The following is a 26,111-nucleotide window of genomic DNA, read 5'->3' on the forward strand; positions in this document are numbered from 1 at the left end:
AATTAGTACATGATTAATATCGAAATAGGTGGTACAACTGAGAAGATTTAGACTGTGGCGCGCTGGTAAACAGGCTGAGGTGGGAAAAAGAGAGCCTTGATTTGTAGTATTTGTGGATTTCCGTGGTGTAATTATTCTCACTATGATGATTTCAAATGGCAGGATGACGTCACTAAACTCAAAGTTGGGAAGAGAGGCACAGAACTGGCTGCTGGCTCCAGAAAACCAACAATTACAGATTCAAAGCAAGCATTTTCTTCAGACTGTCCTGTGTTGAAAGGATTTCATGAAAGAGGAGAGATTTGAACCAAGCATTGAAGGAAATTACATTAGGACTCTTTCCGTAGTAACTGACGGAAACAATCCAAACTAGCTTAAAGAGAGAGAGAGGGCTTCCCTGGTGGCGCAGTGGTTGAAAGTCTGCCTGCCGATGCAGCGGACACGGGTTCGTGCCCCGGTACGGGAAGATCCCACATGCCGCGGAGCGGCTGGGCCCGTGAGCCATGGCCGCTGAGCCTGCGCGTCCGGAGCCTGTGCTCCACAACGGGAGAGGCCACAACAGTGAGAGGCCCACTTCAAATAAAAAAAATAAAAATAAAAAAGCATTCAAAAAAAAGAGAGAGAGAGAATATAAGAATGCGAATGCTTTAGCACAAGTCTCTGAACTAAGGGCTCTAATAATGTGCTCACAGAACTCTCCCTCCACCTCTCAGTTCTTCTTGAATCTGCTCCTACTTGTGTATTGATGTCATTGTCTCCTGCCATAAGCAGGCTCTCTACAAATGGCAGGCTCCCTGCCGGTGGCAGCCCAGGGCTCTGTACTTACAGTTAACAATTCAGAAGAAAAGAGGGCCGTGTCATGGAAAGCCCATGGAAAGACTGGCTGGCTCTGCTTGGGTCTCACGTCCACCATCTGGGCTCTTAACTGGGCACAGGAAAGGGTACCTGGTCCACATGCCTGGGCAGGCAGAGCACTCTTCCTCTACCACTCAAAACACATCAGTCACCCAGTACAAATTCCCCAAAGGACAGAGGGATGCTGGGCAGAGAAAAGCCATGCATTTCTAGTAGACATATGGGTAAGGCTTTGTGGAAGACAGGTAATAGTTAGAGGGAACTGCTTAAGGGGAGGTACAGAAACATAAAGGTGCATTCAGGAGCCAGCAAGAAGACCACCTGACCAAAGGAGGGCTACCCACGGGGCAGCAGTTCTCAAAGGAGGGCGATGTTGCCCCTGTCGGAACATTTGGCAATGTCTGAAGATATATTTGGTTGTCGCAACTAGGGGCAGAGGCCTAGTATTGTCATCTAGAGCAGCGGTCCCCAACCTTTTTGGCACCCAGGGGCCGGTTTCGTGGAAGACGATGTTTCCATGGACCGGGGCGGTGGGCAGAGGGGTTGGTTCAGGAGGTAATGCGAGTGATGGTTCAGGCGGGAATGGGAGCGATGCGGAGCGGCAGATGAAGCTCCGCTCGCTTGCCCGCTGCTCACCTGTGCGGCTTGGTTCCTAACAGGCCACGGACTGGTAGTGGTCCATGGCCCGGGGGTTGGGGACCCCTGATGTAGAGGGTAGAGGCCAGAGGTAGAGACTAAACATCCGACAAGGCACAGGACAGTCCCCACAAGGAAGACTCATCCAGCACCAGATGTCAACAGTGCCGAGGCTGAGGAACGCCATCACACAGGAAAAACAGGAGACATATCTGGAAAGACGTCAAATCATAGAGGGCTTTCAGTTAGTGAGGCTACAGAAAGGCTACAGAGTCGAGGCATCATCCTATGACTGTTACACAGGGAGCATAGGAAGATGTTGAGATAGGTTAACGTAGCTCTCATACACTCTGCTCCTTCTGCTGACGCCTCTCCCCCTCCTCCTCTGCCACCTTGGCACAGCTGGCCCTTTTTTATCCTGTGCGGCTCACCTTAAACGTTACCTATTTGAGCGATCATCCCAGATCTCCCAATCAAAATAAGTTCTCTCGCAGACTCCACACCATCATTCTGTGCCACAGTTCCCTCTTCTTTTCCTTCATAACTCTTACCACAATTTTGAATTCTGTGTTTGAGTGCTAGTAGAATATCTGTCTTTGCATAAGCATCATGGAGACAGAGACCTTGGGTATCTGTTCATGACTGTGACCCCCAACATCACAGTGCCTTGTACACTGTAGTTGTTTGATACTTAATCAATTAATTAATTAATTTGAAGGTTGATTATAGGATCGAAGAGGGGCTGAGGGTAGGAGGTGGAATTGAAAGAGGAAAGAACAGCAGTCCTCTGGATTTCTTCCCTGCTTGTTCTGCTGTGCACTCATCTCCCTTCTCTGACTTTTCCAGCACCTATAGTTCACAGCATGACATATCAATTAGGGTTCAAGTGAAGAGACAAAACCCTTCTAGCTCTTTTAAGCGGACACGGATTTAATAAAGAGAATCAACTGAGTTCAGAATCAGGGCAGAGCAAGTTGTGCCTGGGCCTCCAGGAATGATTCCTAGAACATCACCCCAGTACTGACCACCATCCCTCCCCATCCCACCCACAACCTGGAAGCAAGAGCTCAGGGAGCCACTAGCCCAGTCTCTGGCTACCGGAACACACCACCTTAGGTGTAATCGGAGGACTGGGAGCTACTGCCAGAACTCCAGAGCTGTGCTGTACCTTTTGGGTCAGACCCAGCAAAATGGAGTCCTCCCAGGCCGCTGTCTCCTCTGCCCCTAACTCAACTGGTTTTTCTTCCTAACTCAGTTTTGAGTTCAGGTCTTACACAGAACACAGGACTAGCTAAACCTAAATCTCAAACAGGAACCCAGCAGCAAGGAGCCTAGAAAACAGATCTTTAGCTTCTTGGCCTCTGCAGTATAGGAAGGCACACTCGATGAGAGGCGTGGAACAAGCGAATCTACCCCATCTGGCACATGGCTGCCCCTGCCAGACTGTCAACTCTCTGTGGCCATCAGTGTCATAATGTATCCACGTTCTCTAGAATGAATGAAACTATGGAATGAACTGAAATGAATCAAAGGGGGAAAGACTTCTAATTTTTTATAACACATTGTACCTTCCCTATGACATGTATTGTATTTTGCATCTTACAGTAATTTGTGCTCACATTCATTTTCCCTGTAGACCAGAAGTTCATCTCCTTGTCTCCACACTCATAATAGGTAATACATGTTTGTGGACTGAATAAAAGACATAAACAGGCTACTGGGGAGAAGTCCTGAGCCCCGTTCCAGCTTGAAGCAGCTCCTGAAATAGCCATTTCATGAGTACTTTGGATTTCCTGCTCTGTGATGCCATCACCACTGCAAGGATCCACAAGACAAGGCCCCAAGGGGGAGCTTCAGGGGACCTGGGTTCCAGGACTCCTCCAAACGCTGGAAAAACATCTGTTCCCATTCAGCCAACCAGTAAACATTTATTTACCGGGTGCTGAGTGTGGCACCACTGCCCTTCCCTATACTGTTCATTAACCATCTTCTTGCCAATAAGGGCATGCCAGTGATTTCAACTTGTGTCGCAGTGGAGTCCCATGCGTAACACATTGAGATTCTTACTCTACCCTAGGAGAGGGGCTTTCCTGAGCCCTTTAGATTCTGAATGGCCTCCTGGCATCCTAAGCCGGGATCCCTCACCTTTTCCATTCCTGACACATCTGGGAACAGACCAAGGTACCCAGAGGGGGTGGTGGACAGAGGTCCCCTTTCCAGCCACCTGTGAATTGACACACTAAACCCCACTGCACATGTCATCTTTCAGTCATGTTTAGAGCTCTCACCCTCTCCCTCAGGCTCAACTGGGCATCACTTCCCCAGGCCTTCCCCTGGCCTCCCAGTTTCATATTCAGTGTCTTCCTCTTCTGCAACACTTATTTCACATGAAACCACTTGTATCATCCTCACTAGACTCTAAGTTCCACGAGGCCAGGCACCAAGCCTATTTGGTTTACCTCTAGATCCCCAGCACCTAGCCAGGGACTGACACGTAATAGATGCTTATTAAATGTTTGCTAAGCCCACTAACTTTCATCCTCAAATAATATTTATGTAATATTAATAATAATTCTCTACATAGTTTGATTGTTTACCAAACATCTCTATGAGTGAGTGTCCCAACTCTAGGGGGAAAGACAGTGCAGGTAATATAATTATTATTCTTCCTCCTTTTCAGAAATGAAATACCACCTATGAGATAACTAACTTGGCTAAGGTGGCGGAACCAGCTTGAGAATTCTAATGCATATCTGCATTAAAATTCTGACTATAAACCTTGGGTCATACACCATCTGTTCACCTGATGCTCTGGCAGCCAAGTGAAATACTGGTAGCTAGTGGAAGAGAGCAGTGGAAGGAATAGAGAGAAGCAAAACCCAGGCCTCTGATGACTTTTCTTTCCTCTAGTGTCTGCTTGCTACCTAAACATGGTCACTCTGCCCATCTGGGAGCTGGGGTCCTCAAGCAGGGGCATGTCTCTAAATGACCTGAGGCTGGGCAGACAGTTAGTGAGGCCAGCGAAGCCTCATCTTCTGGGGAGGACGGAGATGAGGGCTGGGACACAGGGGTGCCTGTCCATTATTATGTATGTGCACACTCACATTATGGACCAAATCCACACCAAAGCACATATACATATAAACACATACAGAAAGAGCCACCGCACAAACAGGTGCCACACAGCATTATGCACATACACACTGATAAGAAGTTACTGCTGACTCACACAGACATTTAAATGCGCACCCAACGCATATATCCAGCAACTATTGTGTACACACTGAAACTGAAGTACACTTCTGTTGCACACCAAGCTGCAAGCTTGGATATGTGCGTATATATGTGCAGACACAGCCCTGATGTATGTTTGGGCACATGCACTTATGCATGCACACACACACACAAAACTAAACATGTACACACGATTCCTAATCACTCTCAAGTACACACACATTCAGTACACAGGAAGAGGTACTCTGTTATAAGCTGTCATGCCCACAGCACAACCCCTAGATCCACAGCGAGATGAATGCTCATGTACAAGCAACACACATGCTTCTTCAAACACATGCACACATACCCACGCACTTGCAAACGCCTGGGTAACAATCACTCTCGTGCACAGAAAATTTCAAATGCACTGACAAGTTCTACGCACAGAGCGATGCATCGACACACTCAAGTTGTTGCTGGAGCTAAAAGGTTTTTCCCAACCGATGCCCAAGAGAGCGCGCCTCGCTGCGGGCCGGCCCACGTGACCCGGCGGAGAGCTCTCCCGCCCATGACGGGATGGGAAAAGTATGCCCGGGGCGGGAGCCAGCTGGGCTGCAGCTACGGAAGGCGGGACGGCCCAGAGCTTCGTGGCTGCAGACCCGTCTGGACGTGGCCGGCGGCGCTGAGGGTAAGTGTCTGCGCGGTCTGCCCAGTCCGCACCCCCGCCACCCTCCGGCAGGGATGGAAAGTGCGGGCGGGGAGGGGGGATACGCGGTGCTGGCGCGGGTAGGAGGAGGTGGGCGAGAGGGTACTGCCAACACCCCCTCTTTGCAGGCCGGGCAGCCTTATGAATTACAACATGAATTGACATTTACTGAGCGCTTACCGTGTGCCAGGCTCTGTGCTCAGAGGTTTTATCATTAATAGTAATAGCTCGACCATTTGTCCTGCACCTATTTTGTGCCAGGCCCTGCCAGCCCTCCACTTAAGCTCTTTCGTTTCCATGACAACAGGTTATCACCACCTGCAGAAGGGGCACCGGGCTCAGAGACGTTAATGACTTGCTCAGGTTGCACAGCTAGTAGTTGGTGGTAAAGGGATTTGAAGCCTGGTAAGTCTGAGCCCAATACCCGAGCTAACAATCATAGTTACTTATCAAGTGCATTATCTAATTGACTCTTGACAACATTTCTTTAATCAAATGTATCATACAGACAGGCAAGCTGAGATTTGCACCCATTTCTTCACAACTCTCTTCACTCTCCCTCCCCACTACTTGTCTCCAAGCCTTGTCTTATTTACTTTGTTCTTATTTCTCCATCCCCACTGCCACTGCCCCATTCCAGGGCTGTTCCTCTCAACTAAACGGTTGCACTGGCTCCCTGCAGCCTCCCAGTCCAGGCCTCTCCCCTAAAGCCTGAATCCTTTGCACAACCTCAGTGCAATTGTCCTCTACCCTTTGACTGCAAAACTGTCCTGCGTGGAACCCTTCAAGGGTCACCTCCTTAGACTGGCCATCTCCCAGAGACCCCACTGAACCAGCAGCAATAGCAACGACAGTGTCCTATATGTGCCAGTCCAAGGCTGATGCTCAGTTAGTGTTCCAAGTCCTCTCTGCTCCTCCATTTCTGCCCTCCCATCTGCACAGCTTTTCTCTGATTCATTCCGTTATCTGGTAATCATATCCAGTATGCTCACTTTCAACTGCCGCTTGGCAAACCTTCCACACTTTTCAGAACCTCACTACTGCCCTTCTTTCTAATACATCCAGAGCAGCACAGGCTTCCTTTCTTCCCAGATGTCTGACTTCTCCCCATCCCTTAGCAGGGACACAGCCTTGACTGTCTTCCAATCCTTAAGCCTTCGGGTTACCTTTTGTTTTAAATGATACAAAACTGACAATGCTTACCTTAAAAAATTCACACAGTACAAAAAGGTGGAAAGCGAAAAGTGAAAGGTCACACACTCCTTCCCAATTCTGGGAGGTAACCCCTTTAACGAGATGTGTGTCCTTTCAGGAATTTCCCCCACAAACATACATACACGTCTCTATTTATCTGTGTCTATCTTGTTTAAACTCAAGGATAAATCATACTTGACATTCCCTGCTGCAACTTGCTTTTTCACTTAACAGTGTACACTGGCCATATTTCCATATGTGCGTATACTTTGTTCCCGTGTACAGTGTGTCATTACACAAATGAATTGAGATTTCTTTCACAAGTCTGGGGCATCTCAAACCTACTCGGCCTCCATCAAATATTCAGCAAATTCCCCCAAGAAGTTACTTCTTTCTCTGCAAATCCCTCCATTCTTCCCTATCTTGCTATTCCTCCTCTCATCTTCACCTGCAGATTGGACATAGATAACTGGACCTTCTTTCCTACAGTCCCAGTGTCTGGTGCTTTCTACTCCTGAATGTTCATCATGGGGCAACACAGACCCTGTATATACTCACAGCTTCCCCCACTCCTTCCTCCAGGTCAGAGGACTGCCAAGCTGGCTTTACCTCCATGAGGTGAACTCCTGCATAAGTCAGATTTCTGTTAATCAAATTCTAATCTAGGTTTACTTTTGAAGGGAATTCTATGCCAAATCTTTTTTCAAGGAAGTAATATTCCTTTGGATTTGTGCATTGCTGTAACTGGCTTACTTCTATAACACACACACGCAGCTGCCCTGTTAGTTAAGGCTTTATGTGCATGGGTCCTGTGCCCAAGCAGAGGGGCCGTGATAGAGGGGCACGAGCCCTGGGCCCTGAATCAACAGGCTTGGGTTACATCCCAACTTTGACCTGGGAAAAATGACTTCACTTTTCTGAGTTCTGTATTCTTTCCTGCCAAATGGGGATGATAGCATCAGCCTCTTAGAACTGTGGGGAGAATTAAAGGAGAAAACGAACATCAGAGCTTTGAAATAAGAACACACAACATACATGCAGAACAAACACATGGAGAATACCCTCTTCCTCTAGATCATACGCCAACAAAGGCCATGCATGATACATAAGTGAACAGGATGCATGACATTTAGGAGTGGTGAAGACTTGACACTGAAGAATATAGGTCCTGTGTATTACTTTGCTAGGGCTGCCATAACAAAGTCACAAAGACTGGGTGGCTTCAACAACAAAAATGTATTTTCTCACAGTTCTGGAAGCTAGAAGTCCATGATTAAGGGGATGGCAGATTTGGTTTCTTCTGAGGGCTCTCTCCTTGGCTTTCAGATGGCCACCTTCTGACTGTGACCTCACATGGTTATCCCTTGGTCTGGGTGTCATGTCCTAATCTCCTCTTCTTATAAAGATACTAGTCATATTGGATTAGGGCCCATCCATATGACTTTGTCTGACCTTAATTACCTCTTTAAAGATCTCATATCTAAATACAGTCCCACTCTGGGCTTCTGGGGGTTAGGACTTCAACATATGAATTCTGGGGAAACACAATTCAGCCCATAACACCTTGTCCAAGAGGTAGCCAATTGGTGCCCTGCCAGAATGCTGCAGATCCTCCAGATTCTCAAGAAAAGCTGGAAATCTTTTTTTTTATTTGAAGTATAATTGAGTTATGATATTAGTTTCAAATGTACAACATAGAGATTCAATATTTTTACACACTACAAAATAATCACCACAGTAAGTCTAGTTACCATCTGTCACCATATAAAGTTATTACAATATTATTGACTGTATTTCCTATGCTGTACATTACATTCCTGTGACTTATTTATTGTATAACTAGAAGTTTGTACCTCTCACTCTCCATCTGTTTCACCCATCTTCTCCCTTACCTCCCCTCTGGCAACCATCTGTTTGTCCTCTGTATCTCTGAGTCTGTTCTGTTTTATGTTTGTTCATTTGTTTTGTTTTTAAGATTCCACATGTAAGCGAAATCATATGGTATTTGTCTTTCTCTGTCTGACTTATTTCACTTGGCATAATACTCTCTAGGTCCATTCTAGGTCCATCCATGTTGTCACAAATGTCAAGATTTCATTCTTTTTTATGGCTGAGTGATATTCCATTATATATATCTTCTTTATCCATTCATCTATAGATGGACACTTAGGTTGCTTCCATATCTTGGCTATTGTAAATAGTGCTGCAATGAACATAAGGGTGCATGTACCTTTTCAAATTAGTGTTCTTGTTTTCTTCAGATATGCATTTTCCCAGAAGTGCTATTTCTGGACCATATGGAATTTCTAGTTTTAATTTTTTTAGGAACTTCCTTACTGTTTTCCATAGTAGCTGCACCAATTTACATTCCCACCAACAGTGCACAAGGGTTCCCTTTTGTCCACATTTTGGCCAACACTTATTTGTTGTCTTTTTGATAACTGCCATTCTGACAAGTGTGAAATGATATCGTGGTTTTGATTTGCATTTCTTTGATGATTAGTGATGTTGAGCATCTTTTCACATGTCTGTTGGCCATCTTTAGAAAAATGTCTATTCAGGTCTTCTGTCCAATTTTTATCAGGTTGTCTTTTTGCTGTTGAGTCGTATGAGTTCTTTGTATATTGTGCACGTTAACCGTTTATCAGATATATTGTTTGCAAATATCTTCTCCCATTCAGTAGGTTGTCTTTTCATTTTGTGGATAGTTTCCTTTGCTGTGCAGAAACTTTTTAGTTTGATGTAGTCCCATTGGTTTATTTTTACTTTTGCCCTTGGCTGAGGAGGCATATTAAAAAAAAATATTGCTAAGACCAATATCAAAGAGCATACTGCCTATCTTTTCTTCTAGGAGTTTTATGATTCCAAGTCCTTAATCCATTTTGAGTTTATTTTTGTACATGGTATAAGAAAATGGTCCAGTTTCCCAACATCATCTATTGAAGAGGCTGTCTTTGACCCATTGTATATTCTTGCCTCCTTTGTCATAGATTAATTGACCATACAACTGTGGGTTTATTTCTGGGCTCTCTATTCTGTTCCATTGATCTAAGTGTCTCTTTTTGTGCCAGAACCATACTGTTTTGATTACTGCAGCTCTGTAGTATTGTTTGAAATCAGGGAGCGTGATACCTTCAGCTTTGTCCCCCTTTTTCAAGATTGTTTTGGCTATTGTTTTGGGGTCTTTTGTGTTTACACACAAATTTTAGGATTATTTGTTCTAGTTCTGTGAAAAATGCCATTGGTATTTTGATAGAGATTGCAATGACTCTGTAGATTGCCTTGGGTAGTATGGTCATTTTAACAATATTAATTCTTTCATCCATGAGCATGTTATATCTTTCCATCTGTTTTCTTTCATCATTACAGTTTTCCAAGTACAAGCCTTTTACGTCCTTGGTTAGATTTATTCTAGGTATTTTATTTTGAAATCTTGATTTTAACATAAAATCTCCCAAATTTTACATTGGCAACAATTTCAAACGTTAAAAAAAAAAAAAGACAACAACAACAAAAAACCCAGAAGCATGGTGCAGTCTATGGTTTGCATAAGGTCATTGATAAGCCAGCTGGTCACCCCTTGTCTAGATTATAACTTCCTCGGTGGCAGGACCATCTTCCATAGTTCTCAGCCAGAGGTCCTTGCACATTGCAATCTTAACAAAAATCTGATCACTGAATGACAGAATTCCAATTTTACATCCTTGTTTAAAGTAGGGCACACCCGTAGAAATCCTGCACCTTTGCATTCATGCCATGCTGTAAAATCACCTCAGCTGTTACAACTGCCTTCAGTGCCATTTATCCCAAAGCTCACAACTGTTCAACTCCTCACAAGCTCACTGTTCTCACCATTTTACAGATGAGGAAACAGCAGACCCAGGTCTGCTCATTATTCCTTCTCCCATTATATCTCTCATTGTTTTCATATAGTGCAATACTGAGTGCTTACTGTGGGCTGTTACTGAATGATCTTATTTAATATTCACAGTTACTCTATAATGGAAGTATGAGCAATCAAATTACTCATGGAGACATTCCTAAAGACCTCAAATAATTCAAACTGGTGTAATTCAATACAGCTGAAGGATGGCAGGTATTTCTGTTTACCCATGAGAATTTCTGTTTACCTATTAGAATAGCCTTGCAAGGTTCTTGACAAATGTTCACTCATAAAGTGAAACAATAAATTTTTTTATACCATGCTATTTCAAATTCAAATGATTCAAATAAGACGATACACATTGCTTTTCCCATTTCACAGACAAGAAAACTGAGAGATTAAATAACTTAACAGAGGTCAAACAGCTAGAAAATGACCCTTAACCATTACTTAACCACCAGCTCAGCTCTGTGCTCTCGAAGGCTAGCATTGTGTCAGATCTTTAGAGTTACCCTGAATGCCCACCACAGCCTGACTGGAAGTGACTCCATGGAAACCAGCAAGCCCAGGGAAGTCAAGGAAAACTTAGTGGGCTTCCCTGGTGGTGCAGTGGTTGAGAGTCCGCCTGCCAATGCAGGGGACGCGGGTTCGTGCCCCGGTCCGGGAGGATCCCACATGCTGCAGGGTGGCTGGGCCCGTGCGCCATGGCCACGGAGCCTGTGCTCCGCAACGGGAGAGGCCACAACAGTGAGAGGCCCGTGTACCACCAAAAAAAAAAAACTTAGCTTTTTCTCCCCAGCCCTTCAGAGTTCAGACTTTGTTCCTCTCCCTCAGTTCCTGGATCTTCAAGCACAGTCCTTTCTACATCTTTCCAAGGAATCATCTAACCCCCAAATTTCCTTCCCCTGCCTTCTGTATGGTCCTGGATGCTCCTCAGGGGAGCCTGTATCAAAGAGAAAAGAGGAGCAAGGCTTGCTTTCTCTCCTGGTATAGGTAGGCCAGGTGGGACCCTCAGTATAACCAGATGGTGTGCCCTTTAAAAGCAGCAACCACATCTTTTCATCTTCAGATCCCCAGTATCTGGCCTCCAAGGCAATAAGAATAAGCCACACCATTTATTAGGCAGTCTTTCCAAGCCATGGTACCAAGTACCTGCATACGTGATAGCCCATTTGGCCTCCTGTCACTTGATGAGATAAACATTCTCCCATTGATTCACCTATCTCTGTACTGTGGAGCCTGAACAAACCAGGTGGATCAGGGGTACAGGGCCAAGCCAGACACCCTCATCCTTCCCTCAGGACGGAACGGCAGGAGTGAAGGCCAAGCCTCCCTAGGAATCTCCTTTGGTAGCAACAGACAGAAATAAAATTCAAACTATCTTACCTGAAAATGGAGAATTTATTAGGAGCCTACAGGGGCCTCCACCTGAAATGCCACAGGACTCATGGAGGAGGTCAGGGTGATTTTCCGTTGGCTGAACTGCTGTTGGTGACAATTTTAAACAAGGTCTGAATTTTTGTATCATGTTTTGCTTTCAACATCCATCATCTTGTTTGCTTTTCAGAAGGACAAATAATAGCTAATGCTTTTATATCTCTTCCATAGGGCAGGCCTTACTCTAGGAAAATTAAATCCTCATAAAAACCTTCTAAGGTAGGTACTATTCTTATCGTCCCCATTTTGAAGAGGATGAGGATGAGGGAGAGAGGATAAGTAACTTGTAGAAGGTCCCACAGCTAGTTGGTGGGATTTCAACTCCAGCAACTCTGCTTCCATCTAATACAATACCCACCGTGTGGCTATCAAGCACTTGAAACGTGGTCAGTGCTGCAAGTGTGAGATACACACTGGGCTTCGAAGACTTAGTGGCACTTAAAGAATGTAAAATGCCTCAACAATTTTTACATTGATTACATGTTGAAATGATGATATTTGAGATATACCGGGCGAAATAACATATGAAAATTAATTTCACCTGCTTTTTACCTTTTTCACGTGGCAGTGAGACCGCTTAAAATGACACATGCGTCTCACATCCTCCTCCTATGGGGCAGCGCTCTGGTCGGCCACTTGGAGGCCGGCCCTCAGGAGAAGTGGATACAGGGCTCTGAACACCCTCGGGCCTCCTCGCCCGTCTTCACACCCCACACGTCAGCTGCCTGCTTCTCTCACTGCGGTCCTTGGTCTCCAGGGCGGAAAACAGCTGTGGGCAGGTCCAAAGCTTGACGGCTTTGGCTTCAGCCGCCCGGGAGCCTGACTCTGGCCCTCACTTCGAAGACTTAAGTCCCACGTGAAGCAGCCAGGGACCCAGAGGGTGGGCTCCACGCCCACCACATCACATGCCACGCGTGTTGGTGTGTAAGAGTTTGGGCGTATCTGTCAGAAAGTAGACCTTGGTGGCGGTAACGCAGGGCCCGCCACGCTGACTTCCGCGGTGCCGTTCGAGTTCCCGCTGAGACAAACCTCGCGAGATCCTGGCTCCTGCTCCGTCATTAGGTCTTGCTTTGGTATTGGACCTCTTTCTAGACTGAGCCAAAAACAGGGGCACGGGGGTGGGGGGAGGAGAAAACAGCAGATCAAATATTTTCTGAGGCCTCTTGGCAAGTGGGCCCCATGACTTTTAATCCTCTGTATGTAGACTCAGTGCTGGAGTGTTTCCAAATGGGCATTGGTCTCCAGATCCCAGGAAAGGGGGCTGGTTCCGTGAGCACTGCGGGAGGAACGGCAGCCAGACCCTTTCTCCTCCCATCGGCCTCTGTCAGCTTCTCAGAGAAGCTGTTTCCAATTTGCTTCTTGGAATTCAGGGAGGGCATGGGGTGTTTTCATCATGGAAATTTCGCTCCCATCAAAGCGAATTTTCAGTGAGCTTCATCTGCGAGCAAGCGTCACCCCAATCCCATCACCAGCCCTTTCCTGCAAACTGCAAACGCAGGGAGAATTGCCAGGCTGCATCAGGCTCAGGTGTCCTCCACCTGAAACACTCCAGGGGCTCCTAGTGGGAGATCAGGACTGCACGCTGTTAGTTCCGCTGCAGTTGGTGACAGTTACGATTTTAAACAAGGCTCTAACTTTTGTATCATGTTCTGCTTTCAACATTGGTTATCTAGTTTGATTCTCAGGAGAACTCTGTAAGGCAGATGGGGTGAGGGTTATGATCTCCATCTTACGGGTGAGAAAATGAGGCCTGGCTAGGAGGAAATGACTTTTTCCACGTGGCCAGTGAGTTATAAAACCAGGCCTGGGACCCACATGTTCTGAATCCAAGACCAGTGTTCTCCTTGGGTTTCCCTCAGTAGCCAAGTGTGGTTTTGTCATCCTTTTGCTCCCTTTGCTCTTTTGTTACACGAGTGACCATTTCATTCAAGGCCGTTGAACAGCTGTGAGTTGAGCCCTTACTGTGGGCAGGGCAGACCCCGTGCTAAGCTGTGGTCATAACAGAGAGCAAGACAGGCAGGGCCTCTGCATTCCTGGACCTTCCACTCCAGGGGGAAGACAGACAACAGAAAGTTAATGAGCCAAGGAACAAAAAATGTATAATCACAACTCGGGCCAAGTGCTTTGGAAGGAGGACCAGGGTGGTCTGAGCAAACAAGCAGGGGTGGGCCTGTCTGAGGAGGTATTAGCCCTGAGACTTGAAACATGGGGCAGGCAGCTATCTGACGGCTTCTGAGGGAGAGGGTTACTGTGTCACACTCGGGGCTAGAAGCTTTGAATACATTATCTCATTATTCCTGGATGAACTCCGTGAGGTAGGTATACTATTATTCCATTGGATATAGTTGAGGAAACTAAGTGGCTGTGTTTCCCACAGCTCTTAGTCACTGAGTGAAACACCATCCCTACCTGTCAGTGTGTCCAACCTCATAACCAACAGGTCAAATTTATTTGAGCACAATTTATATCTTCCGGTCTCCAAGGGAGATTGTGCAGAACTCAGGCTCAGCCACGTTGCTCAAGGCCCAGACAAGTGTCCCTGGAGTTTCCACATTCCGGTAGAGGCACTGAGAGACCCATATCCGCACTGCTGGCCCTTCTCACATCACAGTCTGAATAGAGGGCCCTTGGGAGGGAACCAGGGGTTCATGTCCTGAGAGCTAAGGGCAAGAGCAAGGAGGAGGAAGGCTCCGCCCCTGACAGGGGACCTCAGGCTGGGGCCTTTAAGCGTCTAGTGTTTTCCTAGAACACTTGTCTTTACGAATCATGAGCTACTTAACTCAGAGATGAGGAACCCAGGGACTGGGTAAATTAAAACCAGACTAAAGAACTTCATCCCAGCTTAGCACCTCATGATTCCATTTTGGGGGTTGAGCCAAGTAACATTTTTTTCCCCTCAGCAGGAAGACTACCAGGCAGCCTTCTCTGGTCAACTTACACCAGCAAGGACAATTTAGGAACTAAGATAGTTTTTTTAAAGGTGAAGAAGGACTAACGCTTATTTTTTCTTATCAATTGAACAGACATTTATGGAGTACCTGCTGTATGTAAAATATTCTGCAAGCCCCCTCCCTGGAATGGGGGTAGGGGCCCTGTGCTCTAGGAGGTCAAAGGAAGGAGGGATTAGAATTGGATCGGGTTTGGGTTAGAAAAACTGGGGAAAGGAGAAAACTTCTTTGAATCCAGGGGTATCAGGGCCCTTTTGGATTTAGGCCACAGCCTTGTTTTCTGTTCACCGTGAATTTTCTTCAGGGCGGAGTCTGGGTCTCAAACACGCATTAACCAAGCAAATATTTCTTGAATACCCACTATGAGCAAAGAAGTTGGAAGCCCTGGGGATATAGCTGGTGTCCCCGCTCCCATGGGGCTTCCATTTTAACGGGAGAGGCCCAGTAAGTGGGCAAGCAGACAAATGCAATGAATACGGGTGAGATGTAAGGGCTGGAAAGACAGGACAAGGAGCTGGGCTCCAAAGGGAGAGCTGTCTGAGAGGAAGGCCTTGGAGGAAGTGACATTTAAGCTGAAACACAATAGATAAAGAGCCAGCATGCCAAGAGGGTGGGCCCCCGGGTTGCAGGCAAAAGGGTGAAATGGAGCTTCGCCTGAAATGGGGGGAGTGCAGGAAGAGAGGGGAAGAACCAGGGTTAGGATGGAGGCAGGGGGCCATTTCCTTTAGGGCCACATCAAGGGTTTGCTATCTGCAGCCAGCAGCCACTGGAGTAAGACCGTCCAGGAAGTGATGTGGCTGAGTTACGTTTATAAAGGATCTCTCTGGCTTGGGCTTGGAGAGTGCCAGTGGAGGCAGCAAGAGACAAGGCTGGAGGCTCTTGACGGCTCTAAGCAAGGAATGAGGTGATGGGGCTGAAGGGGAGGTGCTTTGTGCACCCTGGTCTTTTGGTTCAGCCCCTGGGAACACCCCGTTAATACTCCAAAGGGGCATCCCAATGGTGGGATGTCAGGGCTCAGAGGCTGCCCCCCATCACCTTGGCTAAACCACGTGTGGGCCTCTCAAAGGACAGGAGGTTTCCTCAAGCATCAATCTCAAGTACCCTGAAGGAGAAAAAGCATCACTTTTACATTTTCTTAACCATGTATTTTATATGATATAATAAAAGATGAGACATCAAAGAAATTTCTCTGTTGCTGTGTGTGGCTTTGGCCTATGCTTCAAGGTCTCTTCTGTAATTTCAGATATTTAGGAAGAAAAATCCAAAAAACACTGACATAATGGAAAGCATTTGGGTGTTAAGGTCTGCCAAACCCAAGTTCAAATGTAACTTCTGCCATGAACAAGTTGTATAAACATGAGCAAATTAACCTCTCCGAGCTTCAGTTTACTCTTCTATAAGACAGGGGAAAAAAAAAATAGCAGGGAAGGGAACAAGGCATAGTACATTACATATAGTCTTCAGAGCCCCTCAGACACACGTTCGAATGTTCTCCCCAGTACTCGAATTGTGTGATTTGGGGTAGAATCATTTCACTTCTCAGACCCTCTGTTTCTTTTTTTTTTTAAAATATTTTATTTATTTATTTTGGCTGCATTGGGTCTTAGTTGTGGCACACGGGATCTTCGTTGAGGCATGCGAGATCTTTCGTTGCAGCATGCAGGCTTCTCTCTAGTCGTGGCACGCGGGCTCCTGGGTGTGTGGGCTCGCGGTTGAGGTTCGCGGGCTCAGTAGTTGTGGCGCGCCAAGCTTAGCTGCCCCGCGGCATGTGGGAACCTAGTCCCCCGATCAGGGATCGAACCCACGTCCCCTGCATTGGAAGGCAGATTCTTTACCACTGGACCACCAGGGAAGTCCCCAAGCCTCTGTTTCTTCCTCTGAAAAACGGGACTATAAGTTTACTGCCTTCATAGGGTTTATTGTAAACTTCAAATAAAATAATTCCAATAAAGAGCTTTGCACAGTGCCTGGAAGTTTGTAGGTGTCCAGTTAAGTCAGTTTGCTTCTGCCTCAGTTTCCCTGTCAGTAACGAATGAGGTTGGCTTAAATGGCCCGTTGGGGCTCTCTTCAAGTTTGTCATTCTAAGTTTATTTTTAAGACCCGGCAAGAGTTCACCTGTCTGGATGCCTTGCAGCCTTGGCCCCCCTCCAAGCCCTCATCCCCAGGTTTTTCCACCACTGTGGTGTGGAGAGTAGGCTGGGAGCAGGGCTATTTGGAGCTGGTTTTTTCAGAGGTGCCCCTCTGAAACAGAGACACTCTGCTCCCTCCCTCTAGGTTTGGAACCAGAACCTAGTCTCCCCGCCTTTATTTCCAAAACAGTTCCTGGCTCGAGCTGCTTCAGGAACCTCCAGGCTCCAGCTCTGAGAAATCCCTTCCTCCCTGCGTGTTCCAGAGCCTCCGCCCCGCCACTGGGGCCCACCCTGGGCCAGCATCACTAAGCAGGATCACTCAGTGAGCCCCCCTCTCAGCTCACTTCCTCCGCCCTCCCTCCCTCCCTTGTCCCAAATATTCGCAGGTTGCAACTTTCCAAACTATTTCAAACCTGCTTTGAGAAGTCGGTTTCTCTTCTGGGGCCCCAGATGTGTCCCAGCTCACAAGTAACACTAAGACCAGTTTTGTAAGATTCTCATTAAGTAGACAAGGGAAGGAGATGGAGATTCCTGGGGCCTGGGGAGTGCCTAGGACAGTTTTCCAAAGTCCATCATGCATGTAACTTCCACCGAGTTTGCCTCCCACCTCCCACTATCACTTATGCAGCCCATGTGGAGCCCAGGTGGCACCGAAGGTGAGACTTCTTCCTGTCCCCCAGTGCAGGTGTAAGACTGGCTGGACCACCTGCCCCCCTTCTCAGCTCACCTCTTTCCAGGCTGAAGGAACGAGGGGAAGGAGAAGTAAAGGGACAGACAGCAGGGGGATTCTTGTTTCTTGGCAGGAACAGGGCTAAGCTCCTCGGCCCGTCCGGGCCTGGCAGACAGGGATGTCTCTTTTGTTGGGGGCCCTCTGTGGGCTCCTTGGCGGTTCCCAGGTTGAGCCCTCTGACTGTAACAGCCGTGAAGCGGGCCACCACACTTTCTTTTGCCGGCAAGTCCAGGCCTCGCCCTCAGCTTCTGGTTTTCGGGCATCCACCCTGCATGGTTATCACTGCTGGGCCCCTCACTTTCTGTCCTGGTGCCTCCAGCTCAGGCGGGCTGGGGCTGCGGAATGTCTGGCACCTTCTGTCTACCAGAGAAGGCAGGCGAGAAGGCAGTCAGCCCGGTTTCTGTGCAACTGAGAGCTCTGTCTTCCCCCTTTCATGCAGCAACCAGCCACTTTCCCACCCACCAGCTTCCAGAGGCAGGCCTCAGATTCATTTCCACGCCTCCTCCCCTTCCCCACCACACGGGTTGCATTTTATTCAGTAAAATCCAAGAGTGCCCAGAGTTATGGAATGAGCTCTCAAACTATTCCTTTGTCATTTCTTCACTTTGGCCTGACCTCTCAGTTGAGCATGCAGCCTCTCGTGTGTCCTGGTTCTCAGGTGAGAATTTTGATTTTAACACCCTCCTTCCCTGACCCACTAAGTCTTTCTTTGCACCCTCTCCCAAGGGCTAGATACCCAGACCTAACCTGTGCCCCTGTCAAGTCCCTTTCTTTACGTTGTGCCACAGGCCTTCCTTGCGTCCTAGCAGATGCTCTGTTCCAGGGTCCCAGGCGCTGTGGCCCTGTCTGGGGGTTTCCAAGGTTTCCATGCTTATTTGTGGAGCCTTGCTCAAGATTCTTTAATAATGGGTGTGCACTGCCACAGAAGACAGTGTTCTTTGTGCAAAAGTGATATTAGAAAGGGGTATAGAGGCATGAAAAATGTACTATCACCAAACTGAAACTTTTTTCTTCAATTCATCAGGATTACAGAAACTGAAAAGACAATAACTTTGTTACTATATGATGTCATGTTATTTAAGGCAGTATCTGGTACTAGATCATCTCTACCTAGCCAGGGACACCTCTGTGACATTTATTCTCTGAGGTCCAGAGAAGGAAAGTAACTTATCCAAAGTCACCAGGTTGGTGAGCCTTGGAGCTGGAACTAGACCAGGCCCCCGAGTGGCAGCGCAGTGCAGTGCTGCAGTCTCCCCTCCTCTCCCTGGCAGGGGAGGCCTGGTCTTCTCTCCCCTTCATCTGTTCCCAGGGTTAAAGATTTGGAGGGGTCAGGAGGAAAGGTAGAATCGGCCTGTTTCCAGAGGTGGCGCAGTGGTATGGACAGGCTCCCAGGCCTCGGGCAAAGCAGCATGTGAAGGGAAGGGAGGTTGAGGGCCCAGGAGGGAACTGTGAGCTCCAAGGGTGAGACCTGAGCAGTGGTCCTCCCTTACTGCCAGTGCCACGACTGCGGGGAGCCCCCTCATGCTTGAAGGCTGTGATGAGGCAGCTGAAGGCTGTGCGGGAACGGAGAAGCCAGCAAGACTTCATATCTAGTAAGAGAGGGCCAAGTGGACTGTGAAAGTCTCAGTCAGCATCAGAGGTGAAGGGGCTTAGAAATCATCTAGTCCAGTGGTCCTCAAAATGCGTCCGTGAACCGACAGCATCAGTGTCCCTCACATACCACATAATCATGCAAATCTTCCAGCCGCAACGCAGACCTACCAAATCACAAACTCTGGGGGTGGGACCCAGCAGTCTGGGTTTGGACAAGCCCTCCAGGTGGATCTGATGCATGCTCGAGTGTAGAAACTAACCCCTTATTTTTCAGGGGGGGAACTGAGGCCCAGAGAGGGAAAGGGGCTTGCCTAAAGTCACAAAGCCAGTTACCACTTCAGAGCTCACCCTAGAGGCAAGAAGTCATACCTGGAATGTTCTCTCTCCTGGTTTCATTCCAGGGAGAGAGGCTGTTGGTCACAAAGTGACTGAGCCAGTTTGTTGAGAGATCTTGAACAAGTGGCTTATTTCTGCTCTGGACCTTGGCTTCTGCATCTTCCCGGTGAGGGGCTGGAGGTAGATAATGTCTGGGCACATAACACTCTGGTCTCTGGTGTGATCATGCCCCAGCCTTAAGGACACGGTGTGAAATTAAGACATATTGAGGCTTGCAAATTGTCCCCAAAAAATTACATCCCACACGTCTTTTCCAGGAAGCTATTACACCAAATGTGCCACCAAAATGAGAGAGTGAAAAAATAAAATAAAATAAGAGAAAGACATGGGATTCGTAAAGCAGGAGATACAACGCAGGAGAGAGGCAAAGACAATTGCCATGATGGTTATAAAGGAAAATCCTGGGATGACAGCTTAGCATGTACAAAGGTTGGAAAAAGGGAATGGAGGGCTCCAGGACTTATGTCTTTAGGAAAATAAATGGAAGAGGTAAATTATCTGATACATTCGATAATGTAGAAAATAGTGGCATAGAGAACTAAGCAAATAAAATTATTAATATCTCCAGTAGGAAAAGTGTGTATAAGAAAGGAAGTATAATTATAGTACAGTGCTTAGCTTAGCAGTAAACAAGACACAATAATTCAGAGTGAATTTTGATTCAGTCAAAGATTATATCTGAACTGCATGAGGGAGAGAAAACAGGGTCCTAGAGTGACGGAGGAGGGCTGAATCCTCATCTGTCACATACAGGAGTTCAAAAGGAAATGTCCAAAATTGATAAAAAGAAACCATGTAAGCATATTGTCTTTTAATGTCAGTAAATGCCCAAAAGAGAAATACCCAAAAGAGTTCGGAGCGGGCGAGGGTTGAGGGGTGGGTATGAAGATCACACACAATTTTTCATTATACGCTTTATGCTATTATTTGACTTTATAACAATGTGAGTGTATCATTTTTATTATTTTTTAACTGGGAAAAAAGAAAAGCAGTGTAGCCTGAAGCAAAGCACACAAGCTCTGGATTTGCCCAGCCTCGTTCAAATCCCAGCCCTGCCAACTGCTAATTGCCTGACTTAGTCACGCTGTGAACTTCTCTGAGTCCCCATTTCCTCTCCGTATCTATTCGTTAAGGATGCCGTGAGATTAAGTAACGTGTGGAAAGCTCTTAGCCCAGGCCTAGTGCACAGGGAGCCCACCACAGAGGAGCTGTGCCCACGGCCCACCAGTGCTGTTGAGGCTTGGGGCACCTTCGCTCAGAGCTGACACCTCACTTCTCACCCACCAATGTGCTGCCCCAAATCCTCTGGGAGAGGCAGCCTAGTTGCAAATCACCGCCTGCAGTTGGAAGTATTGATATTTCTGCCCTTGTAACTTTCCGTTCATGCCACATATTTGAATGAAACCATGGATCGTTTCTCTCCGTCCACAGCTCCTCCCCAGCAGCTGTCACTGGGCTGTCAGTCCTGCCACTCTGGAGCGTGACAGTGTGAGGACGTGTGCCTCCCCCGCAGGAGCCCTCCCAAGGGTATTCTGAGTCCATGACTCAGCTCATCCAAATATGTCCTCAAGATGTGATGACACTGTCCAGCTACTTGTATGTGATGTGGGAGATAGGAAGGATCAGAAATGCAACTGTGTCTCTCCCAGATGCCCTCTCCTCCTCTTGATGCCTTTCTGACTGACCCCCCCCAGTTAGCTCACAGCTCTCTTGCCTCCCATAGGTGACCACCATGATCCCCTGGGTGCTCTTGGCCTGTGCCCTTCCGTGTGCGGCCGACCCGCTGCTTGGTGCCTTCGCCCGCAGGGACTTCCAGAAGAGCTCCCCTCAACTCATCTGCAGCCTGCCTGGCCCCCAGGGCCCACCGGGCCCCCCAGGATCCCCAGGGACCTCAGGAATGGTCGGAAGGATGGGCTTTCCAGGCAAAGATGGCCGAGATGGCCAGGACGGGGACCGGGGGGACAGCGGAGAGGAAGGTAAGAAGCCCAGTGCCTGTCTCTCCTGTCCCCACCTGGGGTTGACAACATCTGACACGAAAGGGGTTGGCAAAGTTATGAAAACTAATGTGAATTCCATTTCATTGTAAACCAAATTAATGTGTCTTTAAAAAACAGAGCAGTATATTCTCTGGAAAGGAACAGTGAGCATCAGATCTGTTCCTGCCCCAGCTGCACCGTTGATTTGCTGAGTGACTTTAAGCAAGTCTCCTGAAATATTATTCAGAACTCTTTCGGTCGCAAGCGACAGAAACCCAATTTATAGCCCCAAATGGAATTTATTGGCTCATACAACTAGTAAGTCCAAGAGCTGAGCTTCAGGAATAGCTGGGTCTAGGAGCTCAAATATTGTTGTCAAGGCTTTGCTTCTCTCGGTGTGTTGGTTTTGTTCTCACAAATGTTGGAAGTTATGAAATGCCCACTGGTGGGCTCAAGCCTACCTCCTCATGGCTTGATCCACAGAGCAATTCTCAGGATGACTGAGTCTCCTTGATCACATGTGCATCCTGGACCAATCCCTTTGACTATGGAGGTGAAGTACCACCATTTGCTAGGACTGGGTCAAGTGCCCACCCCTTGGGGTGTGTGAGTGTGTGGTGACGGCAGTTGGCCACTGTGACTGACAGCCTCCCTAGGACCACATGAAGTAGTGAAGGGCAGTTTCCCGAAGGAAGGGGTGCCAGGCAGGTAGCAGACAAGTTGGATACTGTCTACAGCCCTTCTCATCCTTGACATTCCTTATATCTCTGAACGCTTACCCCAGTAACCAAGCGCTTTTCAGTGTCAGCAGCATCCCAAAGTGTACATTTCGAGCATTAGTGAAATCATAATTTTTATTTGTATGGCATTTTAACATTGACAAAGCGCTTTTGAGTATGCTGCGCATTTGCTGGTATAGCAATACCATCCTATGGATGAGGTATTCTTATTATCCCCGTGTTACAGATGAGGACACAAAATCAGAATGATTAAGTTGAGAACAGCACGTCGCAGCTGCAAGAACTTAAACTTTGTAACAAACCTGGATACCAATTTTGACAAATTACCTCGCCCGTCTCCAAACCTCAGTTTCCTCTTCTCTAAAATTGGGATTATAACAGGACCTACCTCACACGGGTGCAGTGAAGATGAAATAAAATAACATGTGAAGCACCTGTCTCAGAGTAGACATACAATAAATGGTAGTTGCCCCTTAACAGACTTGCTGAGCTCACACCACAGGCTGGTAGCAGACTCCAAATCCAGGCCCTTTCCTACCAGATCAAATTAATTCCTCCAAAAGCACCTCCTTTCCAGAAGAATAACTATAAAAATAATGATAATGGCTTTGACTTAAGGGGGGTCCGAGTATGTCTGGCACTGGACAACATAGTTCCCATTTCCTGACCACAGTGATCAATTGGGATCTGAGCGTGTGCTCCAAGGAGAGCCAGCCAGAGTTTGCATGACATTTTATGACATGATCCATCATCCTTATGAACCCTAAGAGAAACAGGATATCTCTGCTCTTGACTTTCCCCACCTTGATTAAGAACTCTGAGGATGTAGGTTTGGGGCTGTTTTGGCTGTCTCTTCTGCCATGTATTGAGTCTCTGCTGAGAATGAAGCCAACACACCAAGGAAGGCAGTGTTGAGAGATGCAGGGTCCTGACACACATAACCCAGATAAAGCTGGGTCATCCTGGGACCAGTCACAGGACAGGATAATCTCCAACCACCCTCCCCCTGACATACACATACAAACCCACCTCCAGAGAGGTCTTGACAAGTAAAAGTCAGCTTTTCCAGAAGTTTCTCAAAAAAGGAAATCAAAAAGGAAGCACACACCATAACACGTCATAAAACTTCCTTATCTATTTGTCTTCCCAAAAAACTCCAATCCAAAATGACCCTGTCTTTATTCCTCCTCTTCTCATGGTCCTTTCTCCCACCTTTCATTGATTTTCATTTTTTCAAAGAACAGCTTTTTGACCTTTCTTAGTTTTATTTTTCCCCCATTCCTTTTATTTATTTTTAATTACACGTATAATACACAAATACATTTTCATTGTAATATATTCAAACAGTATTAATAAAGCAAGATTTCTTCTTAATTCTTACCCCTCGTCATCCTCCTTTCATCCTCCAAAGGTAACCACTATTAATTGGTTAAATGTATAACCTCCCTGGCCTCTTTCATATATTTACATGTATGTATAATAATACCAAACACTTCCAGGCACTCAGCATAAGCAATCCGTTCCTGGAAACTAGATGTTCAGTGAGAAAATGCTATTTGGAAATCTATTTCCCGGTTACTTAAAATAGGAAAAATTTAAATGCATTACACGTGAACACAAAACTCTAAAGCACAGAAAAATCCCTGTATGTGTACAAGTAAGGAGCCAAGTACCTTGTTAGGATGTGAAATATCTGCAACATTACCTGCTGATCACCCAGTTTGTAGGATGGTTAACGAACACTTGCTTTGTGTGCTGTGATGCTAAGACACTGCTTAGCACCTGGCAACCCCTCCAGCAGCAGGCTCCCTGACTGACATCTGGCATGCTTTCCAAAGCATCTACCCACAGCTCTGCCAGTCTGCCAGTTGTATCAACCGTACCGCCATTGTGTTTGGATGTGACTCCAGTCGTTACCCAGATACAGTTTGTATAAAATGTTGTATTGAGTTTGGGGGACATAAATATAAATGTTTCCCACATAATCATCAGCCAAAAAATGTTGTATTGAGAGAAATGCACATTATTAGAGTATGGGTATTAAAAACCCAGAGGTGTTCTACAGACACATATTACTGTGAAAATGTAATACTGTGAAAACGTTCTGCAGGCTATACCAAGTGTATTTAGCAAGTGTTTACTATGTGCCAGGCACTTAAATGGGTGTAGAAATAGCGTTGTGGTTTCCTCTGAACAAAAAGAAGTTTCTGCCACCTGCTTGTTCCTCTTCACAGTGTAGTTTAGAGAAGTTTTCAAACAGTGCATGCAAATCTGCCTCATTTTTTAAACTCCTGCAGAGAATTGCACATAATGGATGGACCATCATTTTTCTCATTATCTCCCTTTGGTTGGGCATTTAGTTGTTCCTAGTGCTTTGCTATTGTAAGCAATGCTGCTGTAAAAACCCTTGCCCTTGGGGCTTCCCTGGTGGCGCAGTGGTTCAGAGTCCGCCTGCCGATGCAGGGGACACGGGTTCGCGCCCTGGTCCAGGAAGATCCCACGTGCCGTGGAGCGGCTGCGCCCATGAGCCATGGCCGCTGGGCCTGCGCGTCCGGAGCCTGTGCTCCGCAACGGGAGAGGCCACAGCAGTGAGAGGCTCGCGTACCGCAAAAAAAAAAAAACCTTGCCCACGTGGGCAGGGATCTTGGGCACTGGGCAGGGAGTTCACTAAGGTCAATGGTTTGAAGTCAAGAGGCTTCTTGCAATTCTTGTCTCAACCCATTACCAGCACAGCCGGGGGAAGGATTGACCTGGCAGACAAATCAGACTCTTCCTTAGAAGGCGGGACAAGGGGAGGGCGTGAATTGTTACAAGTTATTTTTGCCCTGATCCACATGATTCTGGAAGGTATGTGTCACATTCGCATTTTCCAGATAAGAAGGGAGAAGTGCCCCTGGTTGTACCATCAGGATTTGCACCCATTTCTATGTGACTCCACAGCCTTCATGTTCTTTCCCTTATCCAAAGGCTTGTGCTCTAAGGATGGAAAGCCCAGGCCAACGGCCTCTGCCTAGTTCTCTGAGGTCCCCTCCATAACACCAGCTGCTCTGTCTTCCAGGTTCACCTGGCCGGACAGGTAACCGGGGAAAGCCAGGACCAAAGGGCAAAGCAGGGGCCATTGGGCGGGCCGGCCCTCGCGGCCCCAAGGGGGTCAGTGGTGCCCCAGGAAAGCATGGCACACCGGGCAAGAAGGGGCCCAAGGGCAAGAAGGGGGAGCCTGGACTCCCGGGCCCCTGCAGCTGCGGCAGTGGCCACGCCAAGTCGGCCTTCTCCGTGGCAGTGACCAAGAGCTACCCAAGGGAACGGCTGCCCATCAAGTTCGACAAGATCCTGATGAACGAGGGCGGCCACTACAACACGTCCAGCGGCAAGTTCGTCTGCGGCGTGCCAGGGATCTACTACTTCACCTACGATATCACGCTGGCCAACAAGCACCTGGCCATCGGCCTGGTGCACAACGGCCAGTACCGCATCCGGACCTTCGACGCCAACACGGGCAACCACGATGTGGCCTCGGGCTCCACCATCCTGGCTCTCAAACAGGGTGACGAGGTCTGGCTGCAGATCTTCTACTCAGAGCAGAATGGGCTCTTCTATGACCCATACTGGACCGACAGCCTCTTCACGGGCTTCCTCATCTATGCCGACCAGGACAACCCCAATGAGGTGTAG

General features: G+C 47.3%; 1 protein-coding gene across 2 annotated transcripts; it reads left to right on the forward strand.

The window, feature by feature from the left end:
- Positions 1-5,275: 5,275 nt before the first annotated feature.
- C1QTNF2 (C1q and TNF related 2) lies at positions 5,276-26,111 on the forward strand (the record flags this gene model as incomplete). Of its 2 annotated transcripts, none has more annotated exons than XM_082836956.1 (3): positions 5,276-5,395; positions 21,447-21,699; positions 25,498-26,111. In XM_082836956.1, the coding sequence occupies 3 exons, from the start codon at positions 5,276-5,278 to the stop codon at positions 26,109-26,111; spliced, it is 987 nt and encodes a 328-aa protein (XP_082693082.1). The 2 variants fall into 2 exon arrangements, with proteins under 2 accessions (XP_082693082.1, XP_082693083.1); XM_082836957.1 differs by lacking the exon at positions 5,276-5,395 and having other exon boundaries at positions 21,456-21,699; positions 25,498-25,515; positions 25,720-26,111.

Source organism: Leucopleurus acutus, assembly GCF_964270905.1.
Source record: "Leucopleurus acutus genome assembly, chromosome: 3".
Classification (NCBI taxonomy): Eukaryota; Metazoa; Chordata; class Mammalia; order Artiodactyla; family Delphinidae; genus Leucopleurus; species Leucopleurus acutus.